This window comes from Oryctolagus cuniculus, chromosome 16 (genome assembly GCF_964237555.1).
Source record: "Oryctolagus cuniculus chromosome 16, mOryCun1.1, whole genome shotgun sequence".
Taxonomy (NCBI): domain Eukaryota; kingdom Metazoa; phylum Chordata; class Mammalia; order Lagomorpha; family Leporidae; genus Oryctolagus; species Oryctolagus cuniculus.
The window spans coordinates 59,867,383-59,889,030 of record NC_091447.1 but is presented as its reverse complement, the minus strand read 5'-3'; the positions used below and the strand labels follow the sequence as shown (position 1 = coordinate 59,889,030).

Sequence of the window (21,648 nt, the reverse complement as noted above, 5' to 3'; positions counted from 1 at the left end):
GCCCCTCTGTCACCTCCGTAACGGGAGGGCCTGGTGGCAGTGGCGGCAGGAGACCAGGCGTGCGGGAGGAAGGCGCTGCCCAGGGCTCTGGGACGTGGACCAGAGGGACAGGCTTGGGTGCAGAGACCACACCCAGGCCCGCGAGGGCTCGGGGACCGTCGGTGCCGTAAAAAAGAACGCGCGTGGGTTTCAGAATTATTTGCGCCAAAATAAATGTGCTTTTTTAAATGTTTGTGCATTCAATAAACTTGAAAGGCAGAGGGAGAGAGATCTTCCGTACAGCGGTTCACTCCCAGGAGCCAGCGGCCAGGCCAGGACCAGGCTGCAGCCGGCAGCCCCACCGGGTCTCCCGCGTGGGTGCCGGGGCCCAGGGTGCGCGTGCGCGGGACCCGAGCCCAGGTCCCCGGCACGGCTTAAGCAGCTGCGCCACAGCCCCCGCCCCAGACCCGTCTTTTAATTCCGTTTTTCCCACAACGCAGTCTGCGGGCCCCTCCTAGGTGGCCTCCGAGTTTGGAAAGTTAGGATTATGGCAGGCGCCCCCAGCCTGGGGATAACTCGCCCATCGCCCCGTCGGGCAGGCCAGGGAGAGGCAGGAGGGGGCCCAGGCCTGGGGCCGGCATGGGATGCTCCCCGCGCACCCGGGGCGGCGCCGCAAACGCGCGTAGCCGAGGCCCAGGGCGGGGCTGGGGCTGACCAGGGGCGGGAACACTCCGCGGGAAGCGGATGGGAAAGGGGCCACAGGAAGCCCGCGCGGTGCCTGGGTTCAAGTCCGGCTGGGGCCCCTCCGCCCTGGTGGGGGAGCCGGGGAGGGGACCCGCGGGCGGGCGGGTGGCCTCTGCCTCTCCGAGTGTCTTGGACGCCCCGGGCAGTGGCTGCTGCAGAGAAACCGCCGTGGGCTCCGATCAGTTCCACTGCCCGGCCGGCCCCGGGGTCCCGCCTCGCGCGGCCGCCAGCCCAGGGCCCCCTGCCCGCAGGGTCACAGGCGGTCCTGGTCCAGCATGCGGCCGAGCGCGTCACAGAGGCCGCGCAGGTGCGAGCGGTAGGGCTCGGCCGGGCCGTAGAGCGCGGCCAGGAAGTCGCCGTCGGCGAAGTGGCGGAACACGCGCTGGATGCGGCCGTGGGACTTGGCCGTGAGGTGCGGCCCGGCGGCCTGCAGCAGCAGGTCCCGGCACTCGAGCAGGCCCGCGGCCAGCACGCGCCGGTCGAAGGTGAAGGCCACCTGCTGGAAGCTGAGGGCGGTGAGCGCCAGGCTGCGTGCCCTGCGGCGCAGGCGCTGCAGCTGCGCCAGCTCGGCGGCCGCCAGCTGCCCGGCCCGCAGCAGCACGTCCAGCTTCACGGCCACCTTGACCAGGTCCTTGACCAGCTTCTGCGCCTCCTTGCGGCTGCGCGTGAACTCCTTGGTGGCGCGGTACAGCTCGTCCAGCGCCTGGCCGCTCGCCTCGTCCACCAGGGCGGCCGCCATGGTCTTGGACGCCATCTTGCTCAGGAGCTTCTTCTGCGTCTGCAGGGCCAGGCTGCGGGGGCTGAAGGCGTCCATGGCCCTGCGGCAGGGGGCAGCGCAGGGGGCAGCGCGTCAGGGGCCAGCGGCTGGGGCGGGCCGAAACCGCAGGCCCCGCCCCCAGGCCCGCTCATCAGTCTCCCCCCTCCCACAGCTGGGGCGGGGCCGCCAGCCCCAGACCCCAGCTGTGCACGGCCTCTCGGGGCGCCCCCAGAGCGGTGCCCAGGGCTTAGGCCTGGAGTCAGCTGGTGCGTGTGGGGGGGTAGCAGCCTGGGCAGTGGGTTCCTGGGGAGGACACCGTGGGGCCCTGGAAGGACCCTGGGGTGCCGCTGCTCCCGCCCAGGGAGGGGCCGGGCAGGTGGCCAGGGAGGACCGGCCAGGGCACAGGCGCAGGGTCCGTCCCTGGGTGTCCCGCCCACCCCCACCCCCACCCCCCCATGCATCCTCCCGGGTCCCAGGACCAAGCCCACGCCTCCCCCGGGCCCCAGCCCCGGCGCCTCCCCGTGCAAGGCTCACCCCCAGTTCAGCCTGCATGGCCGGCCCCTGAAGTGGCCAGGCGTCTCCTGGCTTTGCTTCCCGCACTGGGCTGGGAGGCAGCAGGCCTGACCCTGTGTCCTCAGTCCAGAAACTTCTACAGGCAGAGCCGGGGACCCAGGACCCCAGGAGGGCCTCAGGGGCGCCCGGGAGCCCCCAAAGCCCTGTGTGTGAGCTCCGACCCCTGGGGACGTCCTCACCTGCCCTCAGGGGTCAGGGCAGGCCAGCGTTGACCGGGGCCTTCCCTGCCGGCTCCCTGGTCCCCAGACCCCGGCTGCCCCCGGCCCTGGCCACCGGCTTGGGCCCAGCTCATGGTCTCTGCCGGGCGCTGGGCTGGTGGCCCATTCTGCAGGACGGAACACAGAGGCTGGGAGACACTGAGCCACCCCCCTCGGCACCTCGGCACCCCAGAGCCCAGCCGGGGGCCCTGACGGATCAGGGCCTGCTCCCAGCGCTGGCCTCCCGAGCAGGCAACGTAATCGCCGCCTGCCTCAGTTTCCCCGTCTTATAATGGGGGTGAGCGGAGGCCCCAGGCACCCGCTGCCTGGAGCCACGGTGTCCAGTGTGGTCCCACCTGATGCCCTCTCCGGCTTTCTCTGGTGCCTTTCCCGCCGCCTGGACTCCCCCTGCAATGGCTCAGCTCCCTCGAATCTCGGTGCCGCCATCACCTCCTCTTAGAAGCCCACCTGGATTCCCCGGGCTGGTGCCCCTCCCCCAGTCACGGCGCTGGGCCTGGGGCAGGGGTGGGCTCTGCACTGTTCCCACGGAGTCTCCTGGGCCCGGAGTCCCGAGGTTCCCTGGGGAGGAGGCCCAGGCCCTGGACCCCCGAGGGTCTTCCTGCCCGCCCTGGACCCGCCAGCCCTGGGTTGGTTCCCAGGCTCCGTAGAAGGCCCGCAGGAAAAGGGGCGGGGCCCAGCAGCGGCCCCCAGCCCCGTGCACACCTGGGCTGCCAGCTGCACGCCCCCGCCTTCCTCCCCACGGGCCCATTGTTCTGACGGCCGTCCCGGGGGAGCGGGCTAAGGCCCAAAATAAATGCCGGCTTCCTTCCTGCCGGTGACGGTGCAGGGCCAGGCGTCGGGGCCACCGAAGCAGGGTGCTAAAGTTGCGGGGGCTCGGCCTGAACACTCACGCAGTCGCTCAGCAAACACTGCCAGCGTGTGCAACGGCCAGGGCTGGGCCAGGCGGGAGCCAGGAGCCGGGAGCTCCATCCAGGTCTCCCATGAGGGTGCAGGGGCCCAGCACTCGGGCCCTCACTGCGGCCTCCCGGGGTGCATGCGCGCAGGGGGCTGGATGGGAAGAAGAGTCAGGACTCGAACCCAGGACCCCCCCGATATCAGAGGCAGGTGCTCCAAGCGGTGTCTTAACCGTGGGTCCAAATGCCCACCCTCCTACTGGGCAGGTTAGACGTGGGGTTAAGAGGTGGAGACGGCGCGGGGGGAGGGGTCCGGGACATTCGTGCCGTGTCCTGAGCCAGGTCCACAGCCCGGAAAGGCCAGGGTCAGAAGTCATGCGGACGCAGCCAGGCGCCCTGCCCCGGGCTTCTGCAGAGCGCGCCCAGGAGCGGCCGCTGTCGGCCTGCAGGGGGCGCTGGGGCAGCCACAGACGCGCGAGCGTCCGGCCGCCCGCGGGCTGGGCTGACGCAGACCCTGGGTCTAGCAGGGGGCTGGGGTCAGGACCGGAGCCGGGACCCAGGCTTCTCGTGAGGCCACCAGGGGGAGCCAGAGGTCCGTCTTGGTCGAGGGCACACAGCTGGTGCTCAGTGCTTGTGCAGTGGCTCAGCACCTGCTGAATGTCAGCTGTGGCGGGAGAGCCAGAGCGAGGGCTCCCAGCGCCCCACTCCCCCGCCGTGGACCGATGACCCCCGCGCTCTGGCATTTTCGGCCACCTCCCCGGTGGACAACCAGAGAGCAAAAGTCGGCCCTCGGGAGCCCCGCCCCCTCCCCAGTGCAGCCCTGGCCCGGCAGCTCCGCCCCCTTCATGAATTATTCATGTCCCACGCCACCAGCTGTCAATAATTGATGGGCCTGCTCAGGCCCTGCTGTGAGGGTCGGGGCGCCCCAGGCCCGTGCCCCCCACCCTGAGCCTCCCGCACCCCACGCACCCCACACCCCGCCACGGCTGAGGGCCGTCTGCCGTCCAGCCTGAGCCAAAGGTTTTGCAGTGGGAGTGCTAGCCTGGGGGTCACCTGGCAGGACGTGGGAGGCCCTCCCTGCGGTCTGGCCCAGAGGGGACACCTGTGCACCTGAGTTGAGGCCCACAGCCCTCCATGGCTCCCCGCTCGCTCTGCCCCAGGGCCTTTGCAGTCGGCCTTGGAGGCTCCCACCCCGGCTCTCCCCAGGCACTTTTTTTTTTTTTTTTTTTGACAGGCAGAGTGGACAGTGAGAGAGAGAGACAGAGAGAAAGGTCTTCCTTTGCCATTGGTTCACCCTCCAATGGCCACCGCGGATCCGATGGCAGGAGCCAGGTACTTCTGGTCTCCCATGCGGGTGCAGGGCCCAAGCACTTGGGCCATCCTCCACTGCACTCCCGGGCCACAGCAGAGAGCTGGCCTGGAAGAGGGGCAACCGGGACAGAATCCGGCGCCCCGACCGGGATAGAACCCGGTGTGCCGGAGGATTAGCCTAGTGAGCCGCGCACCGGCTCTCCCCAGGCACTTTTGTCTCCCACTCACATGTCACCACCTCTGGAAGCCCTCCCAGATCTCACATCCATCTGTCCCTCGATGACCCCTGGACATCACGCTCTTTCTGGCCGGACAACTTCCCCGAGCCCGGCTCTCTGGGCGGCATTTGAAGCGGCGGAGCCTGAGTCCCGGAGCCCAGGAGCGGAGCGGAGCGGCGCGGCGCCGCGCAGAGCCGGGTCTGAACCCAGCCCTCGCTGGGCCGCGCTCGGCCGCTCCCCCGTGCCAGAGGTGCCGGTGTCCCAGCGTCCACGGGCGCGGGTCCCGGGGGCTGCCCCCTCCCTGGCCTCAGCCTCACCCGGGGCTGCACCTGCACAGCCCCCAGCCATTGCTTAGCATCCAACTGGACGGCTGGCTGGCTCCTCGCTGTCCTGGCTGCAGCCCGTGCCCGGCCCGCCCGAGGCCACGCCGTGGGAGGGGACACCGCGGCGCCTGCATCTGCACCCGTCTGACCGGTCCCTGGGCCCTTGGGGGGCTGCTGTCTCCTCCGCCCGTCCCCGGGGGCCAGCACTCACCCACCGCCACCATCCCAGGCCGCCCCAGCCTCTGCCGGGCGCGTCGGCTCAGCCCAGGTGTGTGCGCGCCGCGGGCGGCGCTTTGTTCTGCGTTGCCATGGCTACGGCGTCCTCCGCCGGTCCCTCCTCCGCCCCTCCCTGCAGCCCAGCCCTGGCCCGAGCAGGTCTGCGGGCCCAGCCCACCCAGGCATCTTTTAAACTTGGCGCCCGCGCACCTGCTAGGGAGGCAGAGGGCGTGCACGTGCAAGGGCACTGAGGCTGGACCGTGCCTGGGTACTGGAAGGCCTTGGAGGGGGCCTGTGTGGCTGGAGCAGGGCTCAACCCCCTCCCTGCACTGGGTCCTCCCAGCATCCCTCCCCCCTCTCCCAGGAGCTACTCCTCACCCAGCTCGGACAGGAAACAGGCTCCAGATAGTCCCAGCTGCCACGGCCAGCGAGGGGCAAAGCTGGGACCCAGCGGGGCCTCCTGGGGCGTCTACCACTCCCGGGGGCTCCGGGAGCCACAGCCTCCCACTCCCCAGGTCGGCTCACAGCTGGGGCCGCCCCCTCCCCCGCCCTCATGGGAAAGACCAGGATTCGGAGAGAAAGCCGGCGGGGGACCTGCCTCCGGCTCCACCTCCCTGGCCAAGCGCCGGCCCCTCTGGACCCGGTCAGACTCGGGTCAACAGCGCAGGGTCAGGGCACCTGCCAATTACCCCATTACCGTGGCGGCCACAGTCCCAGTTCCCAGCTCGTAAAACTGAGGCTGAGGCCTGCGGCCACCGGGCGGATAGCCAGGGGGGGAGGGGGGACCCCGGCCCTGGCTCTGAGGCTGCCGGGACCAGCCCGAAGCCAGCGCTGGCCGGGCTGCCCACCCCCGGGAGCACCCTCGGGGCTCTGTCCTCTGCCCAGCACTGGGCGCCCTGGGTGAAAGGGGCAGAGTCCACCCCGGGCCCCACGGCGGCGGCGGTGGGCGCTGGCCCCGGAGCAGCGGCCCAGGCCTCAGGGGGGCGCCCAGACCTAATCTGTGTCCCCCTGGCCCATACAGCGAGGCAGAGACAGGGAAACTGAGGCCCGAACGCAGTGGGGGCATGCAGGGGCCTGGGAGAGGGGCGGCCGGGAGGCCCCCGGCCTGCGCCCTGGGCCGGGGACGCGCCACCACCGCCCGCTCACCGGCGCTGAGGCTCGCCCGCGTGTCCGGTCGTCCGGGGTCTCTCCCGCCGCTTGCGTGGGGTCCGGGCCGGTTGCCGCCGCCGCAGCCACGGAGGAACCAGCACCGGGAGACTGGGGCGGGGCGCGCGCTCGACCACGCCCTCCCGCCGCCCCCGCCCCGCCCCAGGCCACACCCCTTCCCTCGGGCGGGGCCGGGGAAGGCGGGCTGAGCGCGCGGGCTCAGCCAATGACAGAGCGGGCGAGGTACAAAGCGGCCAATGGGAGCAGCGACCGTAGCGAGGGCGGGGCGCAGGGGATTGGGGCGGAGCCAGGCGGCCGGGGGATTCCTCCGGATTCGGGAAGGGGCCGGATGCCCGGGCGCGGCCGACTGGGGGGCGGGGGGGGGGCGCCAGGCGAAGAAAAGGGAGGAAGGCGGGACAGCAGCCCGGGGCCAGCCGGAGACTCGAACAGGAAGGGCCCACGTGGCTCCTCCCGGGACCCGCGCCCCGACTCCCCGGGGGAGGGACCCCTTGGGAATGCAGCCCCGCGCCCCTGGAGGGGTTGCGCGCCCAGGGCTGTAGGGTCACGGGTGGGTGTGGGGTGACGTTCGAGGCGGTCTCCGGCCCTGGGGACCCCACCAGAACAGCCCCTCCCCGCGCGCACACCCTGAGGCCCAGCCCCGACTTCCGTGGGAACGCGCGGGCAGGACGCGCAGCCGCGGCCCGGCCAGCTGGGCGCCCCTGGCCGGGAGGAAGCAGCTGTGCGTCCTGGGAACGGAGCCCGGAGCGCCTCCCGGCTCCCCCGCGGCCCCAGCGGCTGGGCCGCCGCCTCCAGGAAGCCAGGCACAGCAGCCGGTGCTTCCTGGTGGTGGTGGGGGTCCTGCCCTGCACGAGGGGTCCAGGCAGACCCCGGCTCGGGAGAGGAGAATAAGGGAGACGCCACTTTGTCCCGATTTGGGGGGGGCTGGCCGGAGCTCCCACAGGCCGGGGGGCGCCGGGACTCCCACCCGCGGCTGCGCCTGCCCCCCCAGCCACCCCCGGGCCTGCTTTGCTCTTTCTCCACAGATACTGGGGGCTGGCAGGGAGCAGCGCCCCCCCACCCTGGCCTCCGCCCAGGCCGTGCCCGACCTCCTGCAGCCCCGAGCTAGGACAAACAAAATGACCCCCGGGCCCCAGTGGGTGACCCGGGGTGGGGGTGGGGCTGCCAGCGGAGGAGACCCTCTCTTTGGATCAGGTGGCTGGTGGGGGGCTCTCGGGGGGGCTGCGTTTAGCCCGGGTAAGGGGAAGGCAGGTGAAGTTGGGGGGTGGGGAGGGACTGGTGTCCTGGCCCGCGTCTGTGTGGCTTTCTGTGCCTCGGTTTTCCCCATCCGGGACATGGGGACAACAAAGCCCTTGGTCCTCCGAGAAGGCCCCCAAGGGACAGACGTTGGGGCAGGGAATGAGTTGCCCGTGGGATGCCCACGGCCCCTTGGGGGTGCCTGTTTGACACCTCCGGCTTCTGGCTAACGCACACCACGGACGGCCGAGTGCTGGGCCCCGCACCTGCGTGGGAGACCCGGAAGGAGCGCCCGGCTCCTGGCTTCCGCCTGGCCCAGCCCCGGCTGCTGTGGGCATCTGGGGAGGGACCCAGCAGGTGAAAGACCCCCCCCCCTTCAAATCAATCTTAAGAAGAAAGCCAGGCAGAGTGCCCCAACGCCCAGCAGGTTCGCGCCCAGCCCCAGAGACCGGAAGCGAGGACAGGAGCCGGGTCCGCGTGAGGCAGGGCGGGGGGCGGCCCGCGGTGGTGCTGGGGCCCCACGCAGCCCTCCCGGAGCGGAGGGAGTCCCCTCACCTGCCACCTGCAGGCGGCACCCAGCCCGCAGGCTCCACTCCTGGGAGGCCCCCCCGGGGGGGGGGGTGCAGGGGCCGGGCCGGGCCGGGCTGCGGTCTGGAAGGTTCTGGACCCCACGGCGGGGGCGCTGCAAACGGTGGGGCAGGGGGCGGCCACTGAGCGCCTGTGGCTCCGCCCTCCGCCCAGTAACAGCCCCGGCCCCGCACACGGCGTCCCCGCCCGCACACGGCACCCCCCTCCCACACACAGCGCCCCCCGACTGCACACGGCGCCCCCGGTCACAGGCCCCGCGGCGGAGGCCCACAGCGCGCGAGGGCTCTGCCCCAGTCCACGGCCTGACCTGGGGGCGTGGGGACCCTCCCCGCGCACGGATGCGCTCTGTCTAGGGCGGAGCGTGGGTGGGCCTCCGCCGGGGTCCGTAGCGGGGCTCACCGAACCCCCTGCCCCACCGGGATCCGGGCTCAGCCCAGGCCGCGGTGGAGCCGGGGGTCTCCATGCGGAGCTGGGGGAGTGGGGGGGGGGGCGGCGCCGACGACTCCGGCAGTGGCCGGCAGGGGGCGCGCTCTGCCCGCAGCCCCGGGGCCGGTGCGATCCGCGTCACCCCGCGTCCCAGACCCATCAGCTTCCCCCGCACCCCGACACGGCCCCGCAGTCCGCGGGGGAGGGGGCTCTCTGGGGACCCCAACCTGCTGCGGCTCTAAAGGCACTGAGCCCCTCCCCCATCTCCTGCGCATTGGGGCGGGCGCCTCAGCGTCTCCATCCAGAAAATGGGCGCTTCCTGGCCTGAAATCCGAATCCAGACAGCTCCGCACCTGAGGCGTAAAAAATGTATTTATTTGAAAGGCAGTTACAGAGGCAGAGCGCGCGCGCGAGAGAGGCAGAGAGAGAGAGAGGCAGAGAGAGAGAAACAGAGAGAGAGAGGTCTTCCACCCGCTGGTTCACTCCCCAACTGGCCGCAACGTCCGGAGCCCAAGGACCGGGCCGTCCTCCACTGCTTTCCCGGGCCGCAGCATCTCCCCGAGACCCGCCCCCAACACGCGCACACAGGACAGCTCCCAGGAAGGGCCGCGCAATCCCGGGGGGCTTCCTGCGGGAGGCAGCTCCCAGGCGCCGCGCCCCCAGCCCTGCGGCGTTCCGGCTCAGCGACGCCTCTCCCGGAAGCCCAGGGCGCAGGTGCGCGGAGCGTCCGCACGGCTGTCCCCGCCGGCCACCTGTCCGTCCCCGGTGAGCTCACCGCGGCCGAGCGCTTCCGGCCGCCTGCGGGCCGCGTAAGCGGAACCCGCGCCCGGCCCGCCCGGGAGCGACCGCGGCGGCCCCGCTCCCCGCACCCCGCTCCCCGCACCCCGCACCGCTTCGACCGGGAAACCGAGTCCAGAGAGGCGGCGCGTTCTCCGTGCAGCCGGCAGGGGGCGCGCGCGCGCCTCCTCCCCGCCTCTGCCCCCGCCGGCCCGGGGCTGGGGTCGGCCATGCGCGCGCCCGCTCCGGCAGCCGCGCCCCGGGGCCTCCGCTCGGCTCCTCCCCGGGGTCCGCAGGGCGTCGGCCGAGGGTGAGGCGGGCGCGGGGCGCCAGGGGCCGGAGGGGCCGGGCGGACATCAGGGAATTCCTCCTTGGCCCCCTCAGGCTGCCCAGGCGCTGTGGTCACAGCAAGGGGGCCTCCATGTTCCCATCTGTAAAATGGACCCAGGGCTCTCCGGCCGGGCCTTGGTGGGCAGCGGGGACGGCGCCCACTGCCCCCTGCGTGGCCGCCTGGCCCCAGCTGCGGCGTGCAGGGCGGGGCGTCCGAGAGCCGCCGCCTACACGGACTGGTGCAGTAGCCTGGGTGAGGGCCCGGAGCGAGGGTCTGCCGGGACGCCGGCCTCCGCCCTGTCCAGGTGAACCGCTTCCTTCCGCGGAATATGCCACAGAACATTCCAGAAGCCGGCGGGAGAGGCAGTCCGGAGGGCTTCCCGGAGGCGACGCTCTCGGACCTGGGGGTGGAGGAGCCGGGGCCACAGCTGCGGGGCGGGGTGTGCAGGCCAGGGCAGCCCAGGGTCCCCGGGGTGCGGGAAGACCCCGCCACGGTGGGCGCCTGGAGCCTGGGGGTCTCCCTTCCCCCGGGGGCGCCAGTGAGCAGCACCCCACTTCCACCGCCTTTTAAATTTAGCCCGGAGCTCGGAGAAGCGAGGAGTTATAAAAATAAAATTCTATTCTCCGCTCGGCCGGCAGCAGCGGGGGAGGGGCCGGGAGCTGGGCTCGCTCCCGTGGCCCCCACGCCGCCGGGCCGCGTGGCTCAGGGTCCCCACCGCAGGGCGTCTGGAGACCCCGCACCCGCGTCTCCCACGGCCCCACAGTTCCCGGGACGGGCGCGGCTCCCCTGGGTCAGCGGACTTGGGTTCTGCAGGGGGTGGCTGGGGCGGGGGTCTCCCAGCTGCGGCCAGGCAGCCCCCTGGACGGGGGAGGGGAGGGGGAGAGGCCGGGCGGACCCCTCAAGGGGGAGGGGGAGGGGCCGGACGGCCTCCTGGATGGGGGAGGGGCAGAGGGAGGGGCTGGGCGGCCTCCTGGATGGGGGAGGGGCAGGGGGAGGGGCCGGGCGGCCTCCTGGATGGGGGAGGGGCCGGGCGGACCCCTGCGGCCTGGTCTGTCCAGGCAGCAGCCTGCAGGCGCCCCTCCGGCTGCCCGGGATCCGACCAGGACCCCGCGGATGCAGAACTGGGGTCGCTCCGGCCCCGCCCCTCCCAGAGTGCGTGAGTCCAACGTCTCCAGGATCTAAAGACAGAGGCCGCTGCCCGGTGTCCACTCGGCTCCCGCGGGGGCCCGTCCCGGACCCCGTGGTGCCCGCAGGGCTGAGCCGGCCTCCAGCACTCTCCAACAAAGGACAGAAATCCTGAGCGAAGGTGACCACACACTGACCACGGCCACACGCTGACCACAGCCACACACTGACCATGGCCACATACGGACCACGGCCTCACACTGACCACGGCCACACACTGACCACAGCCACATACTGTGGCCAAACACTGACCACAGCCACACGCTGACAACGGCCACACGCTGACCACGGCCTCACACTGACTGCACACTGACCACGGCCACACACTGACTGCACACTGACCATGGCCACACGCTGACCACGGCCACATACAGACCACGGCCACACACTGACCACGGCCACATACTGTGGCCAAACACTGACCACGGCCACACATTGACCGCACGCTGACCACGGCCACAGGCTGACCACGGCCACACACTGGCCGTGGCCATACGCTGACCACGGCCACATACGGACTGTGGCCATACACTGACTGAGGCCACACTGGCCACAGCCATACACTGACCATGGCCACACGCTGACCACACACTGACCACGGCCTCACACTGGCCACGCCCACACACTGACCACGGCCACACGCTGACCACACACTGACCACGGCCTCACACTGGCCACGCCCACACACTGACCACGCCCACACAATGTGGCCACACAGTGACCCAGGCCCTGGGCTCTTCGACCTCAGTGGCGTGAACGGCGCCGGGTCCCGGCAGCTCTCGCAGGACCCTTGCTCTGGGGCCCAGGCAGCCGACTGGGCAGCCCCCACCCCGCCGATCCCGGGGAGCCCCCACCCCAACAACCCTGGAGCCCCCACCCCGCCTCTGGCCCTGTCCCTGTTGTCTCTCCGTCCTCTGGAAAAGTCTCAGCGCTCAGCCCTGGCCGGATCCAGTGCTGGGCTACAGGTGGGGAAACTGAGGCACCCAGCGGCCCCCACCCCGCCACCTCCCCGCCCCTCTGCTGTCCCCCTCATGAGGCAGCACCGCTCCACCCTCTGCTGGGCCACACCAGGCAGGGCGGCACTGGGCGAGGGGTGGTGAGCACACGGCCAGGACCTCATCTCCCGGGGGACGACGGGGCCCGCGATTGAGCGTGAGGACGCCCCTTGCAGGGGCAGAGCTGCACGGACAACCCCTCCCCACCCCCCACCCCCAGGCCCAGAGCAGAGGGACGGGAGAGTTTAGGAACCTGACAAATGCGGCTGAAGGGGGGTCATTGAAAACTTACTGGGAGGGGGATGGAAGGGAAACCAAGCTTCTGGAAAACGCAATAAACATGAGTGGCCTAAACTCGCCCCCAAAAGGCAGGGGCTCTCAGGTCGGCCGTCCGGAACCACGGTCAACAAAATCTGCCTTCAGACTGTTGGGAAGATACAGACCTCAACCAAAAATCAGAAAGAGGGAAGAGGGAGAGATGGTGGCGACCTACGAGGAGAAGTTAACATCGGGCCGGTGACACCTGTGTGGACTTTCGTGGGGCCCGAGTTCTTGGCCATCGCCACTGCCTGCCGGGCTGTGCGTCCCCGGGGACTGGGTGGGCAGCAGATGGGCTTCCCTGGTCCCGAGTGCCAGCTGCACCCCTGCAACCCCGGCTCCTCAGCTTGGTCTTTGAAAAAGATACGGATGGAAGCACGTAGGGCTGCGGTATCCCCCTGGGAATTCCATTCCCATTCCCACCTGCGAAGCTGGCGAGGGCTCTGCGTCGCTACACTGTCCTTGTATCTTTTCCCTGCTGCGGGCAAGTCTGGACTCTCCTACAATAAAATGTTTAGGAGGAATGACAGGGGCCTTCCTGTGGCCCGGGAGGGGGACTGAGCCCCCAGCCCGAGAAGCCGGCATCCCAGCTGAGCGCCAGGTTGTGGGCTCGAGTCCCAACTGCTCCACTTCCAATCCAGCTCCCTGCTAATGCGCCTGGGAGAGCAGTGGAGGACGGCCCAAGTGCTGGGGCCCCTGCTCCTGCGTGGGAGACCCGGATGGAGCTCCTGGCTCCTGGCTGCAGCCTGGCCCAGCCCTGGGAGTTGTGGGCATTTGCAGAGCCAACCAGAGGAGAGAAGACCTCTCTCTCTCTCTCTCTCTCTCTCTCTCTCTCTCTCTGTTGCTGAATACAAGACCTTTCTCTGGTGCCAGCTCAGGACCCTTGCACAGACCACGCCCCTGGCTGCCACTCTCTCTCCTTCACCAGCCTTAAGGTCCCAAACTCCGCGGCGCAGCACGGGCCGGCATACAGCAGGCGCCCACTGCTTGTTCTTCCCCTCGGCGCCGCCCTCCTCTCTAGGTATCAGCTTCCCACCCTCCCTCCACAGGTGCAGGGAGAAGGCTCGGCGTGCACACAGCAGGCGCCGCATATGTGCAGCCTCCTGGACCCAGACCCAGGAGATCGTCCCGCAACCTCTGATTGCTGCAGCCCTGCCCTCGGGGGGGGGGGGCGTGGCCCCCAGCTCCAGAGCGGACCCCAGCGTCGGTGACGTGGGGGAGGGGCCTCAGGTTCCAGCGTGGGGGGCCCCAAAGAGGAAGGCAGTGGGGGGCTGGGCTCAGGGCTCTGCCCGGTCGCTCTGAGACCCCCTGGTCTGGCTGTGTCTGACCCTCTGGGGTCTCTGCTCCTCCCTGCCCCCCCACTCCTCCCCTGCACTTTCTGGCCCCTGGGGGGGCGGATGGGGCTGCCGGCGGCCACGCGAGTGCGGGAGTCGAAGGCCGGTGGGCAGAGTCCAGGTGTGGGCGGAGCTGGGCCCTCCTGGAGGTTCTGGGCCCCTCCCATCCTGGCTGCAGGAGGCCACGCCCCCGGGCTCGTGGCCCCTCCCCCAGCCCTCGCATCCCCAGCGCCGCCACCTCCAGTCTCCCTCCAGGATTTGGGGTGACAGTGACCCCGCACGTCCAGGGAACACCCCGAGCTGGCCCAGGACGTGGCCATGGCCCCGGGTGGGGGGCGCAGGGGAGGAGAGAGAGGGAGAGAGGGAGAGGAGAGAGGTCATCCACCTGCCGGGTCGCTCCCCAGATGCCCACGCCAGCGAGGGCTGGGCCAGGCCGAAGCCGGGAGCCGGGAGCTCCATCCGGGTCTCCCACGCAGGTGCAGGGCCCCCAGCCCTGGGGCCGTCACCGCTGCCTCCCAGGCCAAGCAGGGCGCTGGGTGGGAAGCGGAGCAGCCGGGACTCGAACCAGCTCTCCGGGGTGGGACGCAGCTGACCCGAGCGCCACGACGCTGGCCCCCTAACTGGCGCCCTAGCCGCTAGGCCCAAGGACTGCCCTCGCCCTCGCCTCGCTCCGCCTCCTGCAGATCTGGGCTGTGGTCACCTCCTCCAGGAAGCCTCCCCCTTCACCGGTGCGTCCCATCCCGGCTCGCACTGCCTGGGAGACCTGGGAGGGCACAGGGTGGGCGCCTTGCCCGGGGGCTGGGTGCACGGCTGGTGCTCCGGGCCCCGCTAATCCAAGGGGCCAGCCCGGAGGAGGCAGGCGCCGGGCACGGGCTGACCAGCCCCCCCTCGGCCCGGCCCCGCCGCGCCTGCAGCCCACAGCGGGCGCTTTAATCAGCGGGGCTTTTACTTAGGCCGGCGCTGCCGAGTCTAATCGACCGCCTGGCCCCGGGGGAGTCAGCGCTGAGGTCAGCGCTGGGCCGGGGCCAGCCGCGCCGGGGGAGGGGCGGCTCCGGGAGGCAGACGCTGGAGGAGCAGCCTGGCACCCGGGCCCGCGGGCGCCCCGCTGGGGGCCCAGGCCCTCCCCCCACCCCGGAGGGACCACACACGCCGGCGAACCCCAGTGCACAGCCTGCTGTGTAGACCCCGGGGCTCCAATCCCGGCCGGGAGCAGTGGGATTCTGGGCCTCAGTCTTTCCCTCTGTGAAATGGGTTCTCAAGACATGCGCGTTGCACAGTTGTTGTTGTTATTATTATTATTTAGGCCAGTGGTCCCGTTAGACTGCACCGCCCCCGAGGGACCCGGCCGTCGTCCTAAGGAGACGCGCGCCTGGGCGGGGGGGCGCAGGCACGCACAGCACGTCAGGGACGCCCGGGTCTCACTTCCCAGTGTCGGGGTTCGGTCCTGGTCCGCGCCCAAGCCCCTCTCCCTGCGCATGCGCACTCGGAGGCAGCGGTGATTGCGCAAGCGCTGGGCCCTGCACCTGCGTGGGAGACCCGGATGGAGCTCCTGGCTCCTGGCCCCGCCCCAGCTTCTGTGGCCATCTGGGGAGTGACCCAGCGGATGGAAGACCCCTCTCTCTCTCTCTCTCTCTCTGTAACTCTGCCTTTCAAATAAATTAATTGAAAACAAGAGCTCAACCCACCCACCCACCCACCGCCCCCACGGGAGGAACCCTGCGCCTGGAGGGCGTGGCCACAGGCCGCTCCAGGGCGCCGAGTGGACTGGGGGTCCCGCGGCCACCGTCTGGGAAGCTGCCTGGGACCCCCTCCCCCACCCCGGGGGCTGCACCTGGGCGTGGCCCCTCCCGGGGACCAGCGCCCCCTCTGTGTGCTCAGAGACCCCTGCCCGCGGCCCGGGACCCCGGCCCAGGACAATGCGCTGGCCCGGGTGTGGGGGGGGGGACACACGGAGCTCTGGGGCCTTGGGGGGCCTGGGAACCGGGAGAGGCGGCCGCGGGGCCGAGGGGGCTCGCCCGGGGAGGGGGCACGCGGCGAGGGGGGCAGGCGGCTTTGCCCACCCCCCCCCACCCGGAGGGGGCTCCAGGAGCGAGGCCGCCCCCCCCCCCCCCCCCCCCGGCGCAGGGCCTGGCTCGTGCCGGGAACAGGTGTGGGCTTCGGGAAGCGGGCATGGGCGCTGATCCCTTTCGGAAGTGGGGGCCCGGCCCCGCCCCCACCTCTATAAATACGGCCGCAGCTGCGGGGGGGGGGGCCAGAGCCGGCCCTGGACGGACAAGGCCCGGTGACCTCATCCCCATCCCGCCCCACGCTGGGTCCTGCGGGGGGGGGCCGGGGGGTGTGGCCAGCGGAAGGCCCTCCCCCACCTTCCCAGCACCCCCGAATGACCAACCCTGCCCGGACGAGTGGAGGCAGGGACCCCCCGACCGTGGGGGGCACCGACACCCCCAGCACCCTCGCCACTCCCAGCTCCCTCAGATCCCCTCCCCCCGCTGTGAAACGGGGGGGACTGTGGGAAATGCTGCCTCCCCCCCCCACCCCGCGTTCACCCACTGGGCACGGGGACATCAGCGTGGGCCAGCTGGGGGACAGGCCTGGAATGCTTCCCGGAGGAGGTGCCCCAGGCAGGCAACGCCGAGGCCTGAGCGCAGGGAGTTGAGGCCGTGGGCGGCCCGGGGCTCGGCGGCCCGGGAGGGGCTGGGAGCTGTGGGGGGAGGGGGCCAGCGCCCGCCTCCTGCCAGCACCCCCCCCCTGCAGCTGTCCCCCCACGTGCGCCCGGGCCGGCGCCTGTTCCGGGCACCTGGCGCCCCGCTTCCCCGCGATGTCACCGCGGCAGGTCCGCCCGGGTGCAGCTGCCGCGCGGCGGCTTAACCCCGGAGCCTGGGCGCCGGGCCTCAGAGGCCGCCCGCCGGCCCCGCCGACCCCGAGAGCCCTGGCGCTGCTCCCTGAGCCCGAGCTGCCATCTGTCAGGGCCTCCTTGTCGCGCCCCGGGTGGGGGCTCCGGTCTGCCTTGCGCTGGCGGAGCAGGCAGGACACAGAGCTGAGACCCGGCCGCGGTAGTCATGGGGGCCTTCCTGCAGGAGGTGACAGGCGCTGAGCCCACAGGAGGTGGGGCTGGAGGGTCTCTCGGATCCCCCCCCCCCGTTTCTCACGGCCCCTCCAAAATGCCCCTCAGTCCCACCATTTCTCCCCACCCCGAGTGGTGCCTCCCCGGTCACCCCGCGCCCATCCCGGCCCCCAACGCCGCTTTCTCCGCAGGACGGCCCGGGGGGCCTCTTAGCCGTCTGACCACCTGCTGGCTGCTGACCTGCCCCAGTGCCTGCTGGCCCTCACGCTCCCCTGCCCCCGCAGGGGGCATGTGCTGTGCCCGCCGCACTTCCCCAGCTCCAGTGTCACCTCCTCAGAGAAGCCCTCCGTGATGCGCCTCACTCGCCCTCCCTTCCAGCCGCCGGTTTGTTCCCCCAGACGCCTGCAGCAGCCAGGGCTGGGCCACGCCGCGGCCCGGACGTCCCAGGTCTGTGGACTTTGGGAACCGATATGCTAATTGATGCAGATTTTATGCAAATGACCCGTGAGCTTCTGTCTCCCCAGAAACTCCCCTGGCCTTGGGGACCCGAAGCTGGGGCTGCAGGGTGGGGGTGGGGGGCCATCTCAGCCCGCGCCTGCCACTTCTTCCTGCCGGCCTCCGGGGTTTGCCCACAGAGGTTTCCAGACCCTGGGGGCGTGGGTCTGGGGGAGGGGCGGCAGAGACGGCAGTGGAGAGAGACGGGGACAGGTGGACGGGGTGGGGGGGAGCAGAGAGGGGCAGGGAGTGGGGTGGGGGTTGGGGGGAGCAGAGGAAGGGTGAAGCCGCCGCCTGCAGGGCCGGCATCCCCCATGGGCGCTGGTTCGAGTACCGGCTGCTCCACTTCCGGTCCAGCTCTCTGCTGTGGCCTGGGAAAGCAGTGGACGATGGCCAAGTCCTTGGGCCCCTGCACCTGCCTGGGAGACCCGGATGGAGCTCCTGGCTCCTGGCTTTGGCCTGGCCCAGCTCCGGCCATGGCGGTCATCTCGGGAGTGACCCAGTGGAAGGAAGACCTCTCTCCCTCCCTCTCCTCTCTCTCCCTCTCTCTCCTTCTCTCTCTCTCCCTCTCTCTCTCTCTCCCTCCCTCTCTCTCTCTCTAACTCTGCCTCTCAAATAAATGAATAAATCCCTACAAGCAGTCGGCCAGCCCTCCCCGGCCCTGACCGCTCGGTTCCCCCAGGACAGGCCGGGCTGTGTCGGTCACGGTCATGGCCGTGTCCCCAGCACCGCCTCCCAAGTGCCCCGGGCGGTGACCCAGATACGCGGGGCAGCCGGGCTCGCGCAGGGGTGGGTGTGAAGGGGCCGAGTGCGAAGCCGCGCCCCTGGGCCCCGCACACCCTGACGTCAGCGTCACCGCGTGCCGTGCCGGCCTGGGCTGAGGTCATTCACACGCTCGCCCCTCCCCCGGCGCTGCCTCGCGTCCGGAACACGGTGTGATTCTGTCTCTAACTCGCGGGGAGACGCACAGCCGGGGCCAGTGCCCAGCTCCGCGGCGCCATGCGGCCCGGACCCCTCTGCCCTGGCCAGCCCTCCCCGCTGCGGCCCTGTCTCCCACCCCAGGGACCCCCTGGGCGTGGCCCCGTGTGTGTGGCTCGCCTGGCTGCAGCCGCCCCCACGCCTTCCTTTTCAGGGCTGTGTGCTAGTCCGCCGCGCGATGCACCTGTCCGGCGGCCACGCGCGCGGGGACACCGGCGTGGCTCCCTCCGTCCAGCCGCCGGAAGTGGGGCCCCTGAGAGCCCGGGGCTGCCCCCCACAGCCGGCGCCTTTGCCATGGCTCCCGGCGCGACTCCCGGGAGGGGCCAGAGACCAGGGGAGGAGAGAGGGAGAAACGCGGACTTTCCGAGGCGTCCGAGGGGGCGGGCGGGGGTGTGGGAGGAGGAAGCCCCACCGTGCGCCAGGCATCGCTAGACGCATCCTCGCAATTGGTGGGCCCCGAGCCCAGCGTGTGGCCTGCCCGTGCCAGCGTCTGCTTGGTTACCGCTCAGGACGGGCAGCTCACGCCTCCCTGCCCATTCAAGGTGCCCCTGCTGCCCTCCCCCGCCTCGGCTTCCCACCCGCGCCCAAAGACAGAGTTCACGGCTCCATATGAAGGGTGGTGCTCTCGGCTCCGGCCAGAGGCGCGGAGCCAGCGGCGGGGGGGTGGGGGTGGGGGGTCTCCCCACTGGCTGCCCGGCTGCGGGCCCACTGTGTGTCCCGGCTCCCATGCAGCTGCTCCCCGGCCTCTGCACGGCGTGAGCTGGACCAGGACCCAGGCCAGCCCCGAGGCCGGGCAGCCGGGTGCCACATCCCTGCCAGCAGGGCACACAGTAGGTGCTCAGTCCGCGGGGCACCCCTGCTCCGGCCCGCACAGGTGGCCAACTCGCTGCTGTGCTGTGCTGATGAGAAGTGGAAGGGCCCCGGAGCCGCCGCCGGGCCTCAGTTTCCCCAGCCCCTCCCCCAGCTCTCAGCCCCAGGCCACCCATTCATTCATTCACTGGCGAGGGCCCTGCGGGAGGCCGAGGCAAAGCGCGGGGGCCAGGGTCAGGGCGCTCGCGCGGCCCCGCTCGGGCGGTCAGCTCGGCCGCGGGACCAGCTGGGCCACTGTGGGCGCGCATCTGCCGCCGCCGGAGCAGCTGTCGCGCTGGGGGGGGGGGGGGACGCGGGACCACGCAGACGCTGTCGGGGGGAACCGCGGGTGCGCGGCCCAGCTGCCGGCTCCGGCTGGGGGGACACCCCGGACCCGCGCAGACCCCGGCCCGCCCCCGCCGCGGCCGCCCCCACGTGCCTCCGCGGAGGGGGCCGTCGGGGAGGCCCTGACGTCACTGGCCGCCCCAGCCAATCGCCGATGGCCTTTCGCAGCCCCCGGGGGATTCCCTGGCTGGAGCCCGGACCTTGGGGGGGCCGGGAGGGGGGCGGCGCGACCGGGCAGCGACCACCGCCCCCCCCCCCCGCCTCGGCCCCTTGGGCGATCTCTAGAAGACCGGGGCAGCCGGGGCCGGGGCCCGTGTGGGAGGGGGCAGGGGCGCGGGCGACCCCTGCCCTCCAGCCCGGCCCAGAGAGGGGCAGGGGGCGGCGGCGGTCGCACAGCAGCGCGGAGTGGCGGGGCGCGCGGGCGCGGGGCGCGCAGGCAGTGGCCGGGCCGTGGGGGCCAGGCTCAGCCTCGGGCCCATTCCGGGGGCCCCGAAACTGGCCTGGGGGGGCCCCTCGGACCCGGGGCCGCAGTCGCGGCCGCAGCCTGGGTGCGCTGGGAAGAAGGTGTCGGTGGCCGCGGGCGCCCGCAAATCCCGCCCTGGATTCCGCCGCCCCGGAGCGGGACGCGAGCGCCGCGCAAGCCCTCCCCGCCCGCCTGGGCCGGGAAACTGAGGCCCAGAGGGGCGGGGCTTCTGCCCAGAGTCCCCCTGCCCACCCCCCGGCGGAGGGCGCTGCTGGCTCCGGTGACCCCGAGGCCGGCCCTGCCCCTCTGCGGGGTTGCCCGGGGGAGAGCCAGCCCCCTCCAGGTCAGGGCGCAGACAGCCGGGAGCCAGGGCCGGGGAGGGGGCAGCCGGCCTGACCTTGCCCGGGTGCGAGGTCTGAACGCCCCATTCATGGCGCTGAAGTCTGGGTGGCAGCCGCGCCGGGGGTGGGGCCTCCCGCGGGGCCTTTGTCCCCGCCTGCCCATGCGCTGTGGGGAGTCCACAGGGCTCAGGGCCCCCTGCCTGTGCCTCCGTCCCCCCAGCAGGGCAGCCTTGTCCACTCTGGGGGCACACAGCCCGGGACTGGGTACACAGCAGGCACTCAATAAATGCTTGTTGCATGAACAGGGCAGGAGGCAGGACACAGGGGTGGGGGCTGGCCACAGGGGTGGGGACGGACACAGGGATGGGGGCTGACCACAGGGGTGGGGATGGACACAGGGGATGGGGGCTGACCACAGGGGTGGGGATGGACACAGGGGATGGGGGCTGACCACAGGGGTGGGGATGGACACAGGGGATGGGGGCTGACCACAGGGGTGGGGATGGACACAGGGATGGGGGCTGACCACAGGGGTGGGGCTGGCCACAGGGGTGGGGACGGACACAGGGATGGGGGCTGACCACAGGGGTGGGGATGGACACAGGGGATGGGGGCTGACCACAGGGGTGGGAGCTGGCCACAGGGGGTGGGGACAGACACAGGGATGGGGGCTGACCACAGGGGTGGGGCCAGCCCACCAGCAGGTGCATGATTTGCCTCACACCCTGGGGTGGCCGGAAGGCAGGAGGGAAACGCCACAGGCAGGAAGGCCCAGGCTTGCGGTCACCAGGAGGCCCAGGCAGGGCCCTGGGAGATCCGGCTCCTCCTGTCCCCACTGGGCCTGGGGGGGGGGCAGTTCAGGTCCAAGCCCCCCACTCAGCCTGGAGCCCCCTGGGAGCCATGCATGGATGGGGCAAGGGGTGCGAGAGACATCGCTAAAGACGCCAAGCCTTATGCAGCACCTGCTGTATACAGCACACAGCGCCCAGCGCCGTGGGTCACACCCACAAGGGGATAGCGAGGCTCAGAGACCCCCGCCCGCCTAAAGCCCCAGGACAGAGGCCGCAGGGAGATCCGGGCCTCGAGGCAGGGGACTGGGTGCCCCCCATGCAGAGGGACCCTGCACAGTGGGCGGAGCCAGCCAGGCTGCTGGCCCAGGCTCTCGTCCCCGGCCTGGCTGTCTCTTCTCTGGGTGACCTTGGACAAGACGCGGCCCCAGGCCTCAGTTTCCCCGCGTTATCAAACGTGGTGCCTGCGGATGGAATAAGGAGGGGGCAGGAGGGAGCCAGGGCGCGCGCCCCCTCGTCGCCCCCCTCTGATGGCACAGAGGGCACCGGCCGGAAGTTGGGGCGGCCCCGCGGAGCAGTGACCCCGCCGATCGCCCCCACCCCCACGCCGAGCGCCACCCGCTCGGCTCGGCTCTCCGCTCCGCCGCTCCGGGCCGGGTTTTGCGCGGCTCCCGGCCCGGCTTCTGGGGGTGGGGGGGTAGTCGGGGAGGTGGGGGGGGCGGAGGTGGCGGAGCCGCGA

The 21,648-nt window shown here is 71.6% G+C and overlaps 1 protein-coding gene across 2 annotated transcripts; it reads right to left on the bottom strand.

Annotated features, from left to right (window-relative positions):
* Window positions 1-195: 195 nt before the first annotated feature.
* TNFAIP8L1 (TNF alpha induced protein 8 like 1) lies at window positions 196-6,536 on the bottom strand. Of its 2 annotated transcripts, none has more exons than XM_070058679.1 (2): window positions 6,379-6,536; window positions 196-1,541 (listed from the first exon to the last, which is right to left on the bottom strand). In XM_070058679.1, the coding sequence occupies exon 2, from the start codon at window positions 1,535-1,537 to the stop codon at window positions 977-979; it is 561 nt and encodes a 186-aa protein (XP_069914780.1). In that variant the 5' UTR covers window positions 1,538-1,541; window positions 6,379-6,536; the 3' UTR covers window positions 196-976. The 2 variants fall into 2 exon arrangements, with proteins under 2 accessions (XP_069914780.1, XP_069914781.1); XM_070058680.1 differs by lacking the exon at window positions 6,379-6,536 and adding an exon at window positions 5,228-5,310.
* Between the last annotated feature and the right edge of the window lie 15,112 nt (window positions 6,537-21,648).